We start from the raw sequence: 19,493 nt of genomic DNA, 5'->3' as shown, positions 1-19,493 counted from the left end.
AATTACCTGAGGTGTTTGTCTTACAGTATTATTCTGTTTTTTTTAATAAAAGTTTTAAATGTGCTACATTATTGAACTCATCATAGAGTTCCAATGTTCCCTGAATGCACCACAAGTGGTGCGAGAAACCATGTGTGAGTGTGATGCTGCCTGCCAGAGCCAGCCGAGCTCAGCTGCCGAAATGCGGCATGATGGCGGAAGGAGCGGTCGCCCTTTATGTAGCTCCAGTGGCTATCTCAAATAATGGACTTGTGAAAACCCACAAAAGGTTTGATTGGTCAGTGGGGGTAGCGTGATCATGCTGCATGCACATGCGCAGATCATTTTCTGTCTGATCCTCTGGAAGGAAGGACGGTCCTGTCCCTTCAGATGCATCGCTAATCTGCAGGTAAAGTTGGCTACAAAGTTGTAGTCAAAGTAGCTGAGGGGGGTCAGAAATATCGCCAGATTTATCGCTAGGTGCTTTTTTGAAAAAAAGCCGTTAAGGGGGTCTGAAAAGTCCTTAGAAATGGCGACAAAGTCGCTAAGTTGGCAACACTGTATGTGCTGCTGAACACGGAGAGCAATCGAGAAGCTTGACCACGCAGTTGGGTCAGTGAGTCGGACAGCAAAGATAAAACTGCAGCAACCACAGAGTCATACTCTGACTGGAGTGTGTTGCTAAACTGGAGTTAAATCAGCTCCGTTTGGAAGTTGGTTGGTGCATTCTCTCTGTCAGCCACAAACTGAGTGGCTGAAATCTATTTCTGGGCTTCAAGGTCTGCAAATTGCTGAGTTAGAGGAGTGTTTTCAGTTTGTTCGAGACTGAGAAGGGTAACGCTGCTGAACCTGATACTAGTAGCATGTAAGCTAATGACTGTAAACAGAAAGGAGGTAGCGCTTTAACTGATGCACTAACGCACCAAAATACTATGGGATTTGTATTCTTTGTGGCAAAATCAGCTGGCAGGGCATTTTTAATATACATTTGATCTCACAGGCCATATTTGTTTTACACCTGTGATTTAAAGGCTCAAGAACTCTTTGCAGGTGTACTGAATGAATCAGCTGATTAGAGTGTGACACTTTGAGTGTAGAATATTGAAAATTTTCACAATAATCTGTCAGAGTTTGAATGTGGGGTTTTGATCAGCTGTAAGCCATAATCATCACAACAACTAAAAACTTGAAATATCTTGATTTGCTTATAATGAGTCTCTCATATATTAGTTTCACCTTAACTACTGAAATAAGTGAACCTTTGCACCGTATTCTAATTTTTAGAGTTTTACCTGCATAGGAATCAGAACTACTCCTGTGTGATCTATAAACATGGATACTTTTTAAAACTGTGTATATGATATCAGCTAAAAAGCAACTGGAAGCAGCTTTATGCAGCACTCTGACGCTGGCTGGCTCTAGTTTAGCAACAGAAGCAGTTTGGCAAAAAAAAAAAAACCTAGATGTTCTTTTAAATTACAAGTCTTGCAAGCATCAGGCATCAGGTACATTTTAACGCAGACTTGTATATAATTTCATTCAAGATTTGTTTCTAAAATCGACTGCAGTTGATGATCCTGGCACTTTAAGACACACATTTTATTCACAAGATAAGAAAAGTATAAAGTGACAGAAAAGACTACGCCTGCCGCAGTCTTGTGGAACAGTATGTGGATGCATTCACATTCAGCACACACTCGGAGCACAAATTTCAGGCTGCAAAAGAACTTGAGCATAGTCACACTGACCTTCACAGAGCCAAATGTTGTTGCTGCTGCTGCTTACAGGCTCTCTTTGTTTAAACACTACCAAAACTGAAACTCCCACTCATATGAACTTCAAAACAAAATGTTTTCTATTAGAAAATGTCTGTTCAAACCAGACAATAACCTGAGGAATACTGGCAGGTCAGACCCAGTTTGTAGAGGGAATAAACACTGAACAGCTTGGTGGTGAATCACCATGATAATAAATGACTTAAACCAAGTTAAAAGGTTGCAGACACTCACTTTAAATGTGTATGACAACACCAACGCAAGCCAACACTGTGGTAAAGCCCCATGAGCCTGAATACTGGTATCTCTCATTTATTTATGTTTTGCCCTAATTAAATTATTAACATAAATTCAGTTTCAGCGTAAATTCTAGTTGATTAAAGTCTCAATTTCATTTTATTTTCTTTTATTAACTTCAGTTGTAGGTTTAGTTGTGTTGCAGCCTATGTCGGCGTTGTTCCGGCCTCTGTCTGCGTTGTTAGCGTTAAAATGATATGAAATGGTTTTCTTCACCACAACTTTAGTATCCACATCCAGTTTTTCATTGTCTTTTACAAAACCGTGAGCACAATCACCAATTCAAAACAACGGCCTTTACTTGAGTTAGTGTTGTGGCCACAGTCATTACTCCTAAAATTAGAACTAAATGTCTTACTCACATTTTTTTTCAATAAATTTGCTGTGGTCTCTAGTATGAATGAATGCCTTGCAAGTCATTTTTCGGTGGAATAAAAGCTCTTGAGCTCGTATTTCAAGAGGTTGACAGTTTTGCAGGAGTGAGGGGGTTACTAATTAATATTCATGATATGCAAATGTATCGCCTCTGACTGCCTGACAGTTGCACAACTCTTCCACTGCCTATGTTAACAATACTCAGAATACTGTAAAACATATTTTCTTGGGTGAAAATGCATCGTTGATGTTATATCCAAACAAATAAGTCTGAACGTCTTCCACCATGTTGTAGAGCTGAAGCTAATGGTTAGCTTCTACTAGCCGAGGCGTGCTCTGCGCTCTTCTGGCTGGTACAAGAACAACCACCTTCTGTGGTTGAAAGCCTTTTTGGATCAGGTCACGAATACTAAAATAACAAGTATGACACATTTCTCAGTGAATGAGACCTTTAAAATAACGATTACACCCTAGAAAACCCAGTGAATCACAAAGGTGGCTCAGGGGTTGGGAGATCACCCTGTAATAAGTGGGTTGCTGATCCGAATGCAAGTCCCATCTGTGTCAGTCATTGTGTCCATGGGCAAGACACTTCACCTCCCCTGCTGGTGGTGGTCAGGGGGACTGGTTGCACCAACTGTGTGGCAACCTTGATTCTGTCAGAGCGCTGTGCAGTCCCATCTGTATTTTAATTTCAGCACCAAATCATGACTAAAACAATATGGCTCTTTAAGTGAGCACAAAGATGACAGAATGAGGGCAAAACACACAAGAATACCAAAATATGTCTCCATGTACTTTCTGGCAATACATTCACCAATGTTCTTCCATACAGGTCTGTGGTCATACATTAACACCACGGCAGTTTAAGCATGTACGCCCTCTGCTAAGACCTCAGGGGTTCCCAGGCAGGCCCTCTCTGCTTTCATAGCACAGTAGCAAAAGAGAAATTAGAGTTATAATTAAAAAGACCGTCTCAAAATAAAAATTATTTTAAGGTATGAAGCCTCTATGTAAAACAGTTGTCATTATTCCAGTGTGTGACTGCTGGGGACTGTGGAGACAGAGCTCCAACCAAAAATTCACCAATTTTCATATTGCTTAAAAAACATCCCATCAGAGCCAATCGTCTGCTTTTCTTCTACAGAAAACTACAAAAACATGTAGCAATCACATCAAATCACTGCCAGATTTATCTGCTCTGCTCTCAGTTTGAGAACATATCTGCTAAACAGACACTCAGGCGGTCCGTGAGCTTCCACTTAGAAATCAGCTGATGCAACATCTTAACGTAAAGGTGTGCAAAAGGTGGATTTTCACTTTGGTTTTAAACATGTGACCAGTTTCCAAAAATGGTAAAAGACAGACTAGAGTTGACTCATTTCTAACGCTGCAGCATTTTCATTTCAAAACCTGTTTGCTAATTTAATATATGCTTATTAATAATTGATAAAAGTTGTGGTTGTGTCTGCCTTTCAAGCTGTATTTAAACATAATTCATACCACTACAATATCTAGTAAAAAAATAAATAAATCTACCTCTGAAGAACATTAACGTTGTTTACTTAAAAATGCCATTGCACAATAAAACAAGCAAAAAGATAAAATACAGATTTTTTTCCTTATCTGTGTATCTTTTCACAGAGAACCTCCGGCACACCTTTGGAGCAGCCAAAATGTAATCACTTCATAGAATTTTAGAGTGCAGCACACACAGAACACAAACACACGCCTCATTGCAGGAGCAGCCAAGAAGAGATTCTCCCAACATTTCACTTCCTTTGTTTTTGCAGCTCATTTGATTCTGCAGAAACACACAACACAAGCATGGCGGTTGTTTTGGGTGGACTGGTCTGTCTGTCTATCTCTGACGATGCAGGCAGGTGGTGAGGGAAGAGCAAATCTTACCCACCCTTTTTTCCTTTGGCAAACTGGATGATGAAACCAACCTAGAATGGCTCACTAGAACTGAGAACTGTGTGCAGTTTGCAGCTTAAGTGAAAGCTGGAAATTTGCTTCACAGATGCTCTCCAAATCAAACATTATGGTGACATTTGGGTCCTAAGTTACCTTTTTGCCTAACATTCTTTGCTTTGAGTTAAATAAAGCAAATAAGGTGCAGGACTCAGGAGACTATAATAATAAAATAAACAAATAAAAGTGTTTTATTTTTAATATTGTAATAAAAAGCGGACTGAAAAGGTTGTCCCCCAGGAGCCCCCTAGTTTCCTCTAAAACTAGTAAAACAAATTAAAACTGAGGATGGCAAAATTTAGAAATGTCAAATGCGAAATTACGTCTACATAAAACACACACACACACACACACACACACACACACACACACACACACACACACACACACACACAAACTAGCCTCATATTCATCAGGAATTTGGCAAAAAACATACATGAACAGTCAGACGGAGCAAGGAGGCTACGTCTCACCAGCCTCGTGTTCACAGCAATTACAGACAAAGCTGAAGGAGGCAAGTAAAGAAGTAATGCTCCTGAGAACTCATGGGTTACCATGGAAACATGTACTTCTGAATGAATTCACTGGAAAAGAGGAACACAAGAGTTGCGAGTCCGAATTGTAGCATCAACTACACCAACCTCGGCTCTAAATCCCACTGGCGGAAGAAAGCATCCTAAAACTCCTGCAGAGCCATCGACACTGATGTTATAATTGCAATGTGTTTACACGGCTTTGCAAAATGAGCAGACACCTGCCCAACAGTTTGATGTGTTACATCTGCACCCTTCCCCAGAATAAGAAACCATTACTTACTCGTCATATTTAATATGGTAAATTATGTCTTCGTCTTTGTTTTTGATCTCTGCAGCTGTAGAGTCCGTCTGAGAAGTGGAGGCTCCATTACTCTCCAAGTTTAACCCAGAATTATTCCTGTTACTGTCCATGGTCTGACCCTGACCCTGCTCGGCCTCCAGCTTTCCATTAGTCCTTTTGGGGGGCCGACCAACCCTAGGCTTAGTGGGAACAATCTGTCCTTTGGGAGCGAGGGTCACATTTTCAATGCAAGCCTCAAACCAGGCACCGATGCTGACGTCTCTGCAGTCCACCAGCTCATTAATCTGTGGAAACACAAACAGGGTTTAGGTAGCATCACCCTTTGTTAATTTAAGCTAAAAGTTTATATGATTTTATTGTGTGAAATTATTTCAATGAAAGTGTTTTATGGTGTGAATCTAATAGATCAATAAAGCCTGTTGATATATAGCATAAGGATCAAGGTGTTTAGGCACCTTAAGGTGTGTAAGCTCTGGCGATCCTGTTTCAGGAACTAGAAGTGAACCAGAGGACAGAGGAGCAGAACACGGCAGGTTTGGGAGCTTTATTTCCTGATATTCTGACATCTTGCCTCTGTTTGTCCATCAGCAACACGACTCTACCACTGACTCCATTTGCTCTGAAACACTGATGTTTTATCAATTTAAATCACATAGGTCTGAAGGAGTTCTGTCCTGTTGTGGAGTTGCTAATGCTAACGGTTAGCTTCTACTAGCCAACACGTTTTCTGTGGTTTCTTGACGCTAAATCAACAGCAGCCTTCCCTGTCATGAGCCAACATGGGTGAGTTCATGAATGCTAATTTTCAGTGTGACATAGATCTGACTGGCTTTTAAAATCAGAGCTTTTTCTTGTCTATTTTCTATCAGTGACTGATGCAGGAAAAAGGGGTAGAAGACCATTTTCACATTCCACCTACACTTTAAACTCAAAGAGTGACCGATTGTATTTCAAAAATAAGTAAAAAATGGTTTCACAATAAATTTGATCTTTAATACGCCTACTACTGTTTACTTAGTAGGGCTGAACGATAAGATTGCATTTTAAAACGACACAATCATGTGATTGTCAAAGCTGCAGTTTTTTGTAGCGCTCCTGACTGACACAAAATATGTTGTGTCAACTATTTTAGACACCCGGGGTTTTCCCTGGCTTTAATAGTGTTAAGCTTGGTTTATGCTTGACGCATTCACTTTCCGCTTGGTGATGCGGCTCGTGGATGGAATGCGCTTCACAACTTGCAGTGTTTATGGTTTGTGTGGCTCGTCTCTGCGGTGAGCCAATATTCTCCCAAACTGAACGGGGCAGCATGGAGCTCTACGGCATGCATCCAACACTACACCATAGTAGAAGTAGAAATTACTGTTGTTTACAACATGGCATTCCAGCATTTAACAGCGTCCTCGTCTTTTCCGACAGTGCGAGCTATTTCTCTCCAAGAATTATTAACGACATGTTGATCACGGTGATCTTTGAGAGCTGAATCATACAAATGTCTGTAATTACGAACCTCTGCCATACTAGTTCTTGCCAGTCCGCTATGTTTTTCCACGTCCGACCGTCCGCGTGGTTAGACAATTTCCTAGGTGCGCGGTGCGGAAAGTTTGGGCCGTGCGGAGGAGCGTGGTTTTTAAAATGACGCAATTTTGCCGCGCGGACCTCGCGAACGCGTCAAGCATAAACCAACCTTTACAGCGGTAGCTGCAAGCACCAGGGTCGGTGGTACCGGCGCTGAACCCAATTCTTCAACTGACAGAATTGCCTATTTTGGTCATTTTCTTTTTTTAATCTTCCTTACATACCGCTGTTACTTCAGCCGATATTAAATTGGCTGTACCCCTCTGTCTGCTGCGAAAAAAAAATTGCAATTCAATCTTTTCCTAAAATCGTTCAGCCTTGTCATTTAGTCAGAATTTTTAAAATGCTGCATTGTCATAAAGCAAATGGTTTACATGACAGGACACACTGATATTGCACAACCATCCTCACCTTGTACATGCCGATTCCAGGATTAATTAGTGTGGTTCTGCTGGATGTAGGTGGCTGGGTGTCCGGTGCTGGACTGGAGGACTTGAACCCATTTTTGGTGCTGGCTGAGTCACTGGTAGCACAGGTGTCTGGTTTGGTTTCATTTACAGTGCTGGAAGTGATGCTGCTGCTCTCATTGTTCTTTTTGGTTGAAGTTTCTGCAGCCGCCTGGCAGATAGGAGCCGAGGAGTTGCAGCTTTCAGACTTGGGGTCAGAGAGAAGGGCTGAACTGCTGGCGACACCAGAGGTGTCTTGGGCTGCAGGGCTGTCTGGAGGGTCGGTCTGAGAGCGGATCAGCAGCTGAACAATGTCGTTGAGACCCACGTTGTAGTCGAACAGTGTCTGACCGTCCTCCATCTAATGAAAAAAATAAAATGTCAACTGTATATGTGAACAAGCACAAATAGACACACGCAGAAAATCACATGAATAACAACGTAAAATACCGTAAATCCTCTAATACAGGCCCAGGCCTGTATTTGACTCAAGCTCATCAAGCTCCAGGCCTTTATTGGAAGGAGGACCAGAATTAGAGGCAGGCCTCTATTTCTATTTGAGCAAAATTAACTAATGGTTCGCTGGAGTTTTTGACAATTAAAATTGCGCCCACATTTTCAAAGTTAAACACATTTCTTTTAACAACAGTAGTTTCTGCTTCCGCTGGCAAATCAAAAGTGAGACGGATGACACCCCCCCCCCACCCCCCCCCCCCCCCGTGGTACTTGCTTGTTACCACATTCCACCCGGCCACAATAAAATACCGGCCACTATTCACCTCCGCCGACTCAGACACCGGCCAAAATATGATACCCGGCCGTTAATTGAATACAGGCCAATATTAGAGGATTTACGGTATTAATGTTACCATTAACTACAGTTATCTATATATTCAATAAAAATAAAAATGAGACAAAATACCTAATATATGTCCTGAAAATCAATTAAAAAGAAGAAAATGTTGTCAAATTCCAGGTATGTGTGAAAACATGAGTTTTGATTTATTTGCACAAATATAAAAAATGATCCTTAATTATCCCCTGCCACCAAATGGATAAAGGTGGGCTATAAGGTTTTTGCCCGTCTCTGTTTTTAGTTTTATTTTTTATATTTTGAGCCAGTGGGCTGATTTTAATCAAACTCATTGAAAGTAATAATCAAATGTACATCTACAGCCCAGTAACTTTATGGTAAACCTGATTCAAAATGGCCACTACAGCAGGCTGAGCCCAGGGTTTGCCCCAGCGCTTTATAAGCCTGGCGGCCCGTCAGGCTTTGCTTGCCCACCCGCCAGGCTAACCGTCATGCCCCGCCCCCCTCCCCGACCCTACCGTGTCCGGCGCTGACACAAACGGCGCAATGAAACTAGAGCCCTCCATCAGCTGATACTGGTGAGAAACAGCAGCGGAACATGTGCAAACCCCCCACCCTCACAGAGAAGCGCTGCGGGACGGAGCGAGCGACCCCTCCCCCGATAGCCGAAGCCGCCAGGCTTAACTCATTTTCTGGGGGAAACCCTGCTCAACCTAAAGGTAGAATAGAAATCCATGAAAAGCTGTTTGACTATACACAATCCATTGGTCCAAACCCCTTCGCCCCTAAACTGTGCCTCCAAAATAAAGGAACGCGTAATGCTCATTTTTCAAGGGTTCAGGTAGGTTTGTTGGCACCTGTCTGCCATAATTCATACCTGCATAACAATTTAGTATGATGGCTAATAAAATGTGGTGTTTTCAAGGTTAAAAACTATGCAGTTATTAGCTTTTTGGGATTATTCTCAACCTTGGTTTATTCTTAGATGTTTTTCTGAAGATTTTGGCCATTTTGCTTGAAACACTCTTCACATACCGATGGCAACCAATGACTACAATGTTTTGTCAAAAAAATAATAATTTAAAATCACCTCTGAAACCAACAATCCTTGAAAAACATCGTCCAATTCTTATGAATGTCCCACTCTTAAGGATCAGACACTAATCCATCCATCAACTTGCCCTCGGTCCTTCCTCCCCTCTGCACATATCCCTTTGTGTACACAAATTGAGCGCTCTTGGCTTGAAGCAGCTTAACAGAACATTAAGACAGAGTCACGCTGCCTAGTGTAACAAACAAGGTGTTTCATTCTGTTTGCAAATTTAATTTAAGAAGTTGGCAGTGGGCGCTCCGGCTTCACTATAGGGCGACTCATTGCATTCTCCCTCAACTCAAAGTCCTTGCATCAAGCATTTCAGCTAAAATGCAAACTTAAATTGCCTTGCATTGACTGTAGAGTTATGGGTGATGTCACACAGATGTGTCATGAGATTCAAAGCGTTGCTGCCTTCTGCAGACAATTTTTCCTGCACGTGCTTCAAACAGAATAGCCATCTTCTATCAATGGTCCCTCTGCATTCTTCAAATATCCAAAATATGCCCATAATGCCGACTTTGTCTTCTTTAAGTGCTGAAAAATGTCCTGAGCACTGCCCTTTCCTCCTTCAGCCAATATTTCAGCTTCAGGAAAGTTTTGGTTGTAAACTACAAAGTGCGGATGTGCGGCAACTTCAGCAGATGAGACGGTGGCTGGTAAGGGTCAGCGCCTCTACAATGCGGCCACGGGAATTCACAGAGATAAAATTAAAAAAAAAAAAAACAAGATGGTAATTATTATTGCCAACATTTTTACCGGAGTTTACCACTATACCAGTTACCGTGACATCCCTAGACAGCAACGTTAATGTTTTACCTCCACAAATAACACAAGCCTGAATGAGTTTTGCTTCATGGTATAGTTGCTAATGCTAATGGTTAGCTTCTTCTAGCAGTGACGTACTCTGTGGTTCTAGGATGCTAAACCAACAACAGCCTTCCCCATCACGGGTCACGATGGGTGAGTCCATGAATGTTCAGTGACTGTAATGCAGGTCTGTGAGGATTTTCAAATCCTAGAGTTTCACCGTCTATTTTCTATCAGAAGTTAATGCAGGAGATAGATGTAGGAGACTATTTTCATGTTCAGCCTGCATGAAAAACTCAGAATGACCGATCATTTTCAAAAATAATAAGTAAAAAACATTTTTTCAGTGAAGGACTGTTTTAATGATCTACTCTTGTATTATAAGAGTCTAGTGATATTTGGCTGAGCACTAGTTTTATATATGCTGTCCCTCATAAGCAGACAATAAATTATTACCTATGCAGTTGATGGTTGTACAAGAAAAAACAAATAAGAGATATGAAAGCATGAATTACAGTGATAGGATATGTAGCTGGGGGACAGAACTGATGAGGTTGCTATGACAATCAGAACAGAGACACACACCCCCCCAGACTCCCCATGAAACTGAATCATATATACAAACGCTGTCTACACAAACCACCAACACAATCAGCGTGACCCTTTTAGGCAGAGCGACAGACGTGCATCAGAAAACGCTCCTCTTTCAGAGAAATCAAGGTCTACAGTTAAGTTTATCACACAATACAACTACTGCCTTAGGAGGGTGGCTTATTGCAGCCAACTCATTACAAGTACCAGCTATTCATTTCAACCCTCAGTCCTATAAACCCATTGTGCTGGGGAGACAAGCATGGCTGCCACCCTGGCTCTCTCCCCCCAACGCTCTTCTTCGCTATTTGACAGTGAGAAGGAGAGTGTTTGGAGGTGTAGCAGAGGAGCAAGCTCTATTTCCCCATCCCTCTCTGTTTTTAATAGTCTCATGAAATTTAGATCAGAGGAGCGGTGGTGCAAACACGACCCTCCAGTTAGATTCACCTATTTGTTTTTCTGTGGCGGTCTGTCTCAGCCTCTCTTTGTCTATCCTCATCTAAGCTCGGACTCCGGATAAGTAATTGCCGATCCTCAGTTGTCTATCCATTTTTGTCTGCCACATACATCATTAAAAGAAAGATAAACAGACAGCAAGACTTCTTAACCGAGGGGCCTGCTGCAGAAGTCTCACGGTTTATAAGCGTAGGATAGAAGGATGAAGATGGCGTTTCAGAACAGAATACAGCAGACTTTTACTGCACCAAACACAAAATGTCTCGGCTGTTTGTGTGCGCTTTTCACAGCGGCTTCATTTCCAACAGCAGGAAACAGAAGTGTTGACTTTAGTCACACTTGACTGAAGGAACAAAAAAATCCACAGAACAAATAAGCACCAACAAAACAAACGTTTGGAGAAATTTGTATAGGTTTAAACATCTATTTGACGAAATACTGTTAGATTAGCCAAAGTCGTGACATTTTCCACCCGCGTGTGCCGTCGTGGTTTGGAAGCATGGCGACTCTGCTTTATTCATTACGAGATAATGGAATGAATGGAGCTGACTATTGCAGAGACTTTTGGCTTTAAGACTTGGATTCTTGAACAAAATCAAGCAAACAGAAAATAAAAGAGTGTGTGCTTGCATGAAAGTGTGTACCACATTACAGAAAGGAATGAAATGAATTCCCCTGCTGGATGTGAACAGGTTTCTGAAGGACTAATGTCTGATCACAACAGACAGCAAAGCAAACAAAGCATTACGTCTAAACAAATATCAAATAAAAACCTGTGGCTGCTGTAAAACACTTAAGTCAGACATTACTTCAGATTTTAAACAATACTGGCTTCCCTCCACTGGATCTCTGGTCAAGGAAACGGGGAACATAGAAAAAGGTTAGAAGGCAGAGAATCTGTTTCTAGGTTTTTTAAAGGCGACTTAAGCAGAAATTGACCTCACATTGAAGTAACTAAGCAACCTGGTTACCATAACAATAAGGCGATACGTAAAGGTGGTATCAAATTAAGCGTAAAAAAATAATAGTCGAGGTGGCCCATTTATTATGAGCACCCAGCTCTAAATGGTGTTATGTTGAAGAATCAAGCAGGATCCAGTCTAGAGCACCAAAGAAACTAGCTTCTTTTTGCTCCGACAGGGACGCCCAAACGGCTCCAACTCCTGCACAATTACTTTCTGTCTCCGCCCCCAGTCTGTGTTAGTGAAGCGCTGAGCAAAATGGGTCATATTACCAAAAACAATGATGGGGGTGTGTCTGTATGTCTGCTCTCTGCAAGCCTCTATCGCTGCTTTTTATACTTTATTCTGCCCAAGGTTATTCTACCTGCTGTTGCTCATGAGCTACCAGGAAAAGTTGGTTTTTTGTGTTTGTCTTGACTCCTATTTGAAGCTTTTTATAAACCCGATATTAACTCAGACAAAAGGTTTTGATCTCTGTACAAAAAGGAAAATTCCAACCGCACTTCGTCTAGTGCAGACAAAGACTTTAAGTTAGTTTGGAGCAGTCATTAAAAGCGAACTGATGCTTTTCTGCATCCCCAATGTAAGATATTAGATATTTATCTAGAGTTTGACTTAAAAATGCAACTTTAGATTGCCTCAATGACCTAATGAACCCAAAGTGAGAAAGGAGTCCATTGTAATGTGAGCGGTAGAAGACCTACCATTTGCACTGCTTTTGCGTTAGCTGGTGGATGAAAGGTTGGGCATTTTACTAATTGGTATGCTAGAGTTACAACTGAGAATGACAGAAGTGTGACTACATGAGAAAGTGGTAGAAAGCTTTTCATTGTCTTTGCGCTTTGTCCGGTCCATGTGTCAAAGAAGGGTGTGACTGTGTGCATGCATGGCTTCTGCCAACTTCCCCTGTAACTGAAGCGCACAACCAGAACCCATCAAAAATCACACCAACCCATGTATAATCAAATTATAACAATATCTAGGTCACAGCAACCGTCTTGTCTGAAAAAGAGCAGCAGTTTGTAACAGCCAGAGAACCAGACTATCTAAACATGAAAGAAGTTGCTGCTTCAGGAGAAAAAAAAAGCACTCAACAGCCTTGCAGCCATGTATTTAAATCTCACAGTCACTATAAGCTGAGCTTTGAACCAGAAGCCAAATCTTTTAAAATTAGAAAACATGCAGCCTGCTGCTAAAGCGTGTGGGCGCCAAGCAGGCCGCATGGCCAGTGGAAGGTGTGTGGGAGTCTGTCTGTGCGAGGGACAAGAGATGTTTAAAAGTCAAAGAATCACAGGGAAAAATAGTTTAAAAAATGATGTAAAAGAGAAAACACTAAGGCAAAAGTGAGCGGCTTCCAGCTTAGGACCTCTCTGAGTGAAGGGCAAGCACGACTTTGAACTGGTGAGGCAGCGAGAGCTGTGAGCTGAAGGGGAAAAACAAGACGCCATTTTGAAAAGAACTACACCGAGGTGCTCAGAGCGCAGGCACCAGTGTGCATGTAAGGGTACTAGCTAGAGTTCGCTGTAAGCCACTGGCTCATTCCAGGCATTACTTAGCCCACGGAAATCCCCTCGTCATGGCGACCCAATAATTTTCCACTGAAATAAAGGAAGCACTGGATTTACTTCACAAAACCGGCCTCTTATCAACTACGACTATCGATATCAGCGCTAAGATTATTATTAATGTGTTGTTAAGCACAAGCCAAACAACTTGTTCTCTTTACACATAATTAGGTTTGTGAGTAAAACCAGCTACTCTGAAAACAAACCTGAGACAGCATACAAACATCCTGACTGTAAGTTGTTTTTGTCCATTTAAAGCCAAGTTCATGTATACGAGGTGTGCAGGGAAGAAAGTCAGCATGACTTCATTATTACCTGATTGCACAACAAAAAAGTTTACAAACGCAGATTGTAATTTGAAAAGGAATGTTCTTGGTCAAAATTACTGACACATATGAACACAGAAAGATCGAACTAGCAAAGTAAAATCAACAAATAATGAAGACTATTTTCCACATGGCTTATTCTGGCTGGGTCATTGTAGTTGTGTATTAACGCATCGTGTCACCACAACCCTGTCAGGACATTTGATTGTTCTGTTGTTTATTCTTTTTATCAGGGTTTGTTTGTTTGTTTATGTATTTGGGCATAAAAACAGCAGTCACACATATTGCAGTTCACCATCTAGAGACACAGAATAACCTCTGCAAACACTGAAGGATGCTGCTTTCACACACATCCCCTTTCAATAGACGAAGTGAGGAAAAAGTGTTTGTAGGATTTTATTAAGTGTGTCTGGATGTGTTCAAAAGGTGAACCACAGGCACTGAAGCTACACATTACATGCAGGCGTCTGCCACACAAACACATCCACCACAGTAAGCGGATTACAGTTTTCACCGGCTTTAGAAACAACTTGTATGCAAAGAGGTCACAAACTTTTGAAGGAAAAGAATGTACACAACAAGAACGACAACATGGCCTGAAATGTATCAATCTGAACCAGTCCCTTTAGGTCTTAAAACAAATATTAAAACGTGATCTCAAAAATTCCTCAGCAATCAGTCGACTTTTTTGCCATCCCATTTTGTGTCAACTTAAAGACCCAATTGCATATTATTTTATGAAAAATCACTGGGTTTAAAACAATTTATGCCTAACTATGTAGAGTGAGATGCTTGACTAGTAGACAGTATGTAATCCAACAGAATATTACAGAGATTGGACTTTCTCAGTCTACATCAGACATGTGAAAAATGCAGCCCTAGAAGTGTGTGTGTGTGTGTGTGTGTGCACGCGCGCGTGCACGTGTGCATGTGCATGTGTGTGTGTGTGTTACCCATCGACATACATATATGGACAATGGGTTTCCATAGGCTCCAATAATTTTTTGTACTAAAATGGGAGGTGGCCACCACCGCCATTTTGAACGTGTCACAGGTTCCGTCAAGCCCAGACAATTCCATAAAAGGGAAGAGAGGTGGAGCTGAGGGAGGGGCTGAAAGGCTGGGATCAACTGACGACACCGGTCGAACTAGCTACAAGCTAACCTGAAGCTAACCCAAAGCTAATGCGGAGGTGGGAGCTAAGCTAACAGAGGTAGCAACCTAGCTACAACTGGAGTTAACTGTGCATAACACCAGAGCTTCTGAGTCAGAGATACGCCGGGCTGACCGCTGGGTAAAACCGGGTGGAACACAGAGGTCTCCGAGAGCTCCACAAGCTGGCAGCCGCACAGCAGACAAGCGCCGCTGTGATCTGAGATGCGCAGAGCTGCCACTGGGGAGAACCGGGTGTTACCCCAATTTCATTTCTAGAACAATTTATTTTGTCTCTCCAGCAGGTTGTGGCTGTGGAATGATACATTCTAATATTTGAAAGTTCTGATTTTTACCAATATGTCTACTTTGGACCCATTTTGAGGAGTGTGCATGGAAAACAAATCACCAGGAATATATTTTTGTTATTGTAAATGAAGAAATATCACATTTGTGTGGCTTGCGATGACTTAATTTTATGATTTTGGCCCCGGTCTTGAAAAGTTTGGATATCCCTGATCACTATTCTTCACTGCATAACCTTTGATATGTGGAGCTCCTCTAAAATCTGTTCAGGGCCCAGTCTTATTAAATAATGTTGCCTCTAATCCCTTTCTTTCCAATGTTGAATTTCAAGTCCCAATGCTTTGCAGATGATGTTCAGATTTATTTACTAATACAAGAAAAAGCTAGTGGTTAGTTCAAATCTTCCCTGCAATGTTTACACAACATAAAGATGTAGCATTCGTGCCGCTATGCTTGGTAGTAATATTGCCACAATGCCACACTTGAATGCATATTACACCTTGGCTCAACAGAGGGTAGCGTCATGATCATGTAGGGAGGTACTGCCAAGCTCTGCAGGAAACTATGTTAAAAATGAAAGTTAACACGGGCAGTAAGTTTCACTTTTTTAACAGGATCACCTGAGATGATAAACTGGAGCAACGCAGAGTCCCAGGAGCTCCTCCTCGTTAGAGTTGGAGCTCAGATCACCTAGCCGTTCACAGAAACTGTGAGTGACAGCCACCTTTAGGAGCGGCAAGTGAAAGAAACTTAATGAGCGTGGCTTTGATCACAATAAAAAGCAAGTTATATCTAAGATAAATGGAAGTCTGTGGCAGCGCAGAAACTGCCCCATTACCCCTTTATATCGTCATTGCATAATCTTTTGTAAAAAGGACACATTACGGCCACGGTCTGAGCAATTATAGACGACCTAAGGCTCCCTGGTGCCGGCTCAGCGTTGTGGCAAAGTGGTGGAATCGTTTTTAAAAAAGAGGCTTCTGTTTGTTTTGCAACGTTGAAGTTTTATCTCCACAAATAACACAAGCCTAAATTGTTCTGCCATTTTGTGGAGTAGCTAATGCTAAACTTTCAGCATGCTCTGCTCTGGATGCTAAATCAACACAGCCTTTGCTGTGACCCATCATATTTCAACAAGTAAAAAACTGTTTCTCATGATCTTGGCTTTAAATCCAGCACAACTAATTTCTCGTATAAAAGTTTATACCAGTCTTCTCTTTACTGTCTACATTTAAGTTATACAAAGCACAAGTCTAATTTTAAAATTGTGTCATTGGTTTTCTGGTTCTTTAAAGAGCAAGTCACCCTCAAATCAACTTTATTTCCCAGATAAACTATATAAATGCATGTCTAATTGTTCTGCAGACATATGTAGTCAATAGTTTTGCACTTTAGTGCATTTTAGTTAAAATTTTTATTTTCTGCCTAAAACTGTCAGTGTTGTGCCGTTGTGCATTTGAATTTAAATCTGCCATCGCTATTGGCTAAGAGGTACCCTGGGACGTTAGCTGGTACCATACGATGTCACAATGTCGTTGTGAGCCTGTGTGCATGTGTATTTGTTAGTGGCTCCGCCCTCTCTGTCTGCTAGGCAACAGCATTTGTTGCATTTTTCAAACAGGAAGTGGGAGTGGAGTAATACTCTGGTAGGGGGTGACTTGTTCTTTAATAGTACCCATTCTTAACCTTATGCATCTTCACATCCCATCTCGAACATGGAAACAGTTAGATCGCTCCTAAGCAACTGCTGCCTCTGATATGTGATATGTACAATCTGCCTCAAGAGATTCATGGATTCAGGTTTTGACAGCTAATACCAGTGTTTGATTATTCTACAACTCTGACCTGCCACAGTGGATTTTTGCCAATTCTGTTTTTATTTTCATAAAAATATAGACAGAATACTTTTTAAGTCTCTAAATCACCTCAAAAACAATTGTTTTGGAATTGAAAACTTACATTTGATAGATCCGTTATTGCTAGTGTGATTTAGAAAAGGACCTCTGGAAGAGTAGTTGTCAAGTTTTTGATGACTAATGGGGATCCAAATAACAAACACAATGCTATCAGGGTATCCCCCAGAAAATGAGTTAAGCCTGGCGGATTTGGTCGTTGGGGGGGTGGGGGGGTTGCGCGCTCCGTCCCGCAGCGCTCCTCCGTGAGAGCGGGGGTGGGGGTGTTGCACACGTTCAGCTGCTGTTTCTCACCAGTATCAGCTGATGGAGGGCTCTAGTTTCGTTGCACCGTTCGTGTCAACGGACACTGTATTGTCGGGGAGGCAGGCGGGGCATGACGCTTAGCCTGGCGGGTGGCCAAGCAAAGCCTGGCGGGCCGCCAGGCTTGTGAGTCCATGAACAGAGAAAAATATATATTTTAATGTTGTTTGGCAATGAAGCATTTACTAACAAAGACTTTTCTCACCGGTTGGTCACAGATAAAGCAGAGAGTAGCTTAGTAAGCCATCCTATATATGTGAAGATATGGTCTGACCACAACACAAGCCACGTTTACATGCGCATATTTAATCGGATAGAGGAAATTTGGCGCATGTAAATGTGGCTACAGACAGATATCAGTTGTGAGGTGGAATCTATGGTTGTCTTTCAAACTGTCTCCACACTTGGACAATCATGAATGTGACACTCACCGATATAGATATAAGTCAATGGGGCAGTCCCCCATGCAGTCAAAGAAGACGCAAATACATTTTTTTATAAATAAAATGACTTAAATACCTCCATCTGCTCTTGACTCAAAGAAAAGCCCAAGTCTAACTCACAATCGCTAATTCACACTAGCAAAAAACTAATTCTCCTTGTAGTTTTTACATCAAGAAATACAATTTTAAAATGGAAAATTGTACATTGCCTGCACTTGTGCTGTGCTTTTCCAAGTCAGAGGACTCCAAAGTGCTTTGCACTTACATTTATTATCAGGAATCTTTTGGTAAATACTGATCTTTAAGGTAAGTCAATGAGTAAGTCAGAGCTGTACAAGAATCAGAAATTGGTATTGGCCTTGAAAACTAGAATTTGTGCATCTCAAGTCTAAGGCTATTTATATAGCAGATTTCGCTCCAAATGTTTTCTATATTGTGCACTATTGGTTGATGATTTTGTAATAGAGGTTCAATTGATCTGTTACTAAATACTGAAGCCCTGCCTTACAAATTATGAAACCGAAGTTAAACTATATGTTTGAATGCTGGGCTGGATTTAGCACAAAAACACGCCACAACACACCCACTCCACACCATTGTTTGTACAGCACGTTGAGAACAAATGACATAACAATGATGTCAGAGGAGGACAGGTTGGTTTGCATCTGACAAAAATCCTGAGTGACGTTGTGACGACAGGATGTAAACAAATACACTTGTTTTAACGTACGTGTGAGCTCCTCAAAATATCATGCAAACGTAGTTTCTGCAACTCGTGCAAATATATATCGGCTGTTTAATCGGGTAAATATAGCGCGCACTGGTGAACATTGTAGGCTTTTTGTTTGCACTGCACCACCTTAGTAGACATGTGGAAACTGGGACCGTTGTTCTCTTTTCTCTCGCTTTCTCTAGTGACAATGTAAACAAACATGTCCACGGCGGTGAGACATTTGTTGCACGTTTTCCTCAGCACCTTCCCGAACGTTGTGAAAACCACCTCAGAACACATTCCCCCTCCATTAGGACGGCATCCCGCGTATTCCGAGGTCTTGCGCAAAAATTGTTGTCGAATTCCTATCAAAACAGGAAGCTGGTGTGGGTCCGAAACACAAGACAGGACCCCTCACTTCTCACCAGCCCTGTCAAAATGTCAAAACTAGCTGCTGTGGGGCCGAGAGGCAAACAAATCGGCTTTACCTGCTTTCCTCGGTAGAAGAGGCGCTGCTGCTGCGGGGTAACATGGAAAATTTCTTGTATTTTCAATCGTAAAGACTCAATTTTGGTCAGTCTGGAAAGATCCTCCACGGTTCGCGTCTCCTTCCCGTCTATGGTCCGAACCTGGATCCACATCGTCGCACCGTTCGGTTATGCTTCAAATAAACAGCTAATAAAACCGCTTCGCTTTGTTTCGACTATGTTTGTGAGCTCAAACAAGGACGATAACAACAAATTCAAGGGTCCATGGCGTTTTTCTCTGCAGAGGTAACGTCGGACT

The 19,493-nt window shown here is 41.8% G+C and overlaps 1 protein-coding gene across 2 annotated transcripts in view; it reads right to left on the bottom strand.

Annotated features, from left to right (window-relative positions):
• The window catches only part of LOC107374022 (E3 ubiquitin-protein ligase UHRF2), a 32,363-nt gene extending 12,870 nt beyond the window's left edge, over window positions 1-19,493 (bottom strand). For both annotated transcript variants that reach the window (XM_070552321.1, XM_015942166.3), the window contains exons 1-3: window positions 19,196-19,493; window positions 7,227-7,622; window positions 5,217-5,521 (exon numbers count right to left, since the gene is read on the bottom strand). In XM_070552321.1, coding sequence (XP_070408422.1) covers window positions 5,217-5,521; window positions 7,227-7,622; window positions 19,196-19,348 — 854 coding nt within the window. In that variant the 5' untranslated portion in view covers window positions 19,349-19,493. The remainder of the gene's footprint in view (window positions 1-5,216; window positions 5,522-7,226; window positions 7,623-19,195) is intronic.

This window comes from Nothobranchius furzeri, chromosome 6, assembly GCF_043380555.1.
Source record: "Nothobranchius furzeri strain GRZ-AD chromosome 6, NfurGRZ-RIMD1, whole genome shotgun sequence".
NCBI classification, from domain to species: domain Eukaryota; kingdom Metazoa; phylum Chordata; class Actinopteri; order Cyprinodontiformes; family Nothobranchiidae; genus Nothobranchius; species Nothobranchius furzeri.
Note: the sequence above shows the minus strand (reverse complement) of the source record. Positions and strands in the feature narration are given on the sequence as shown.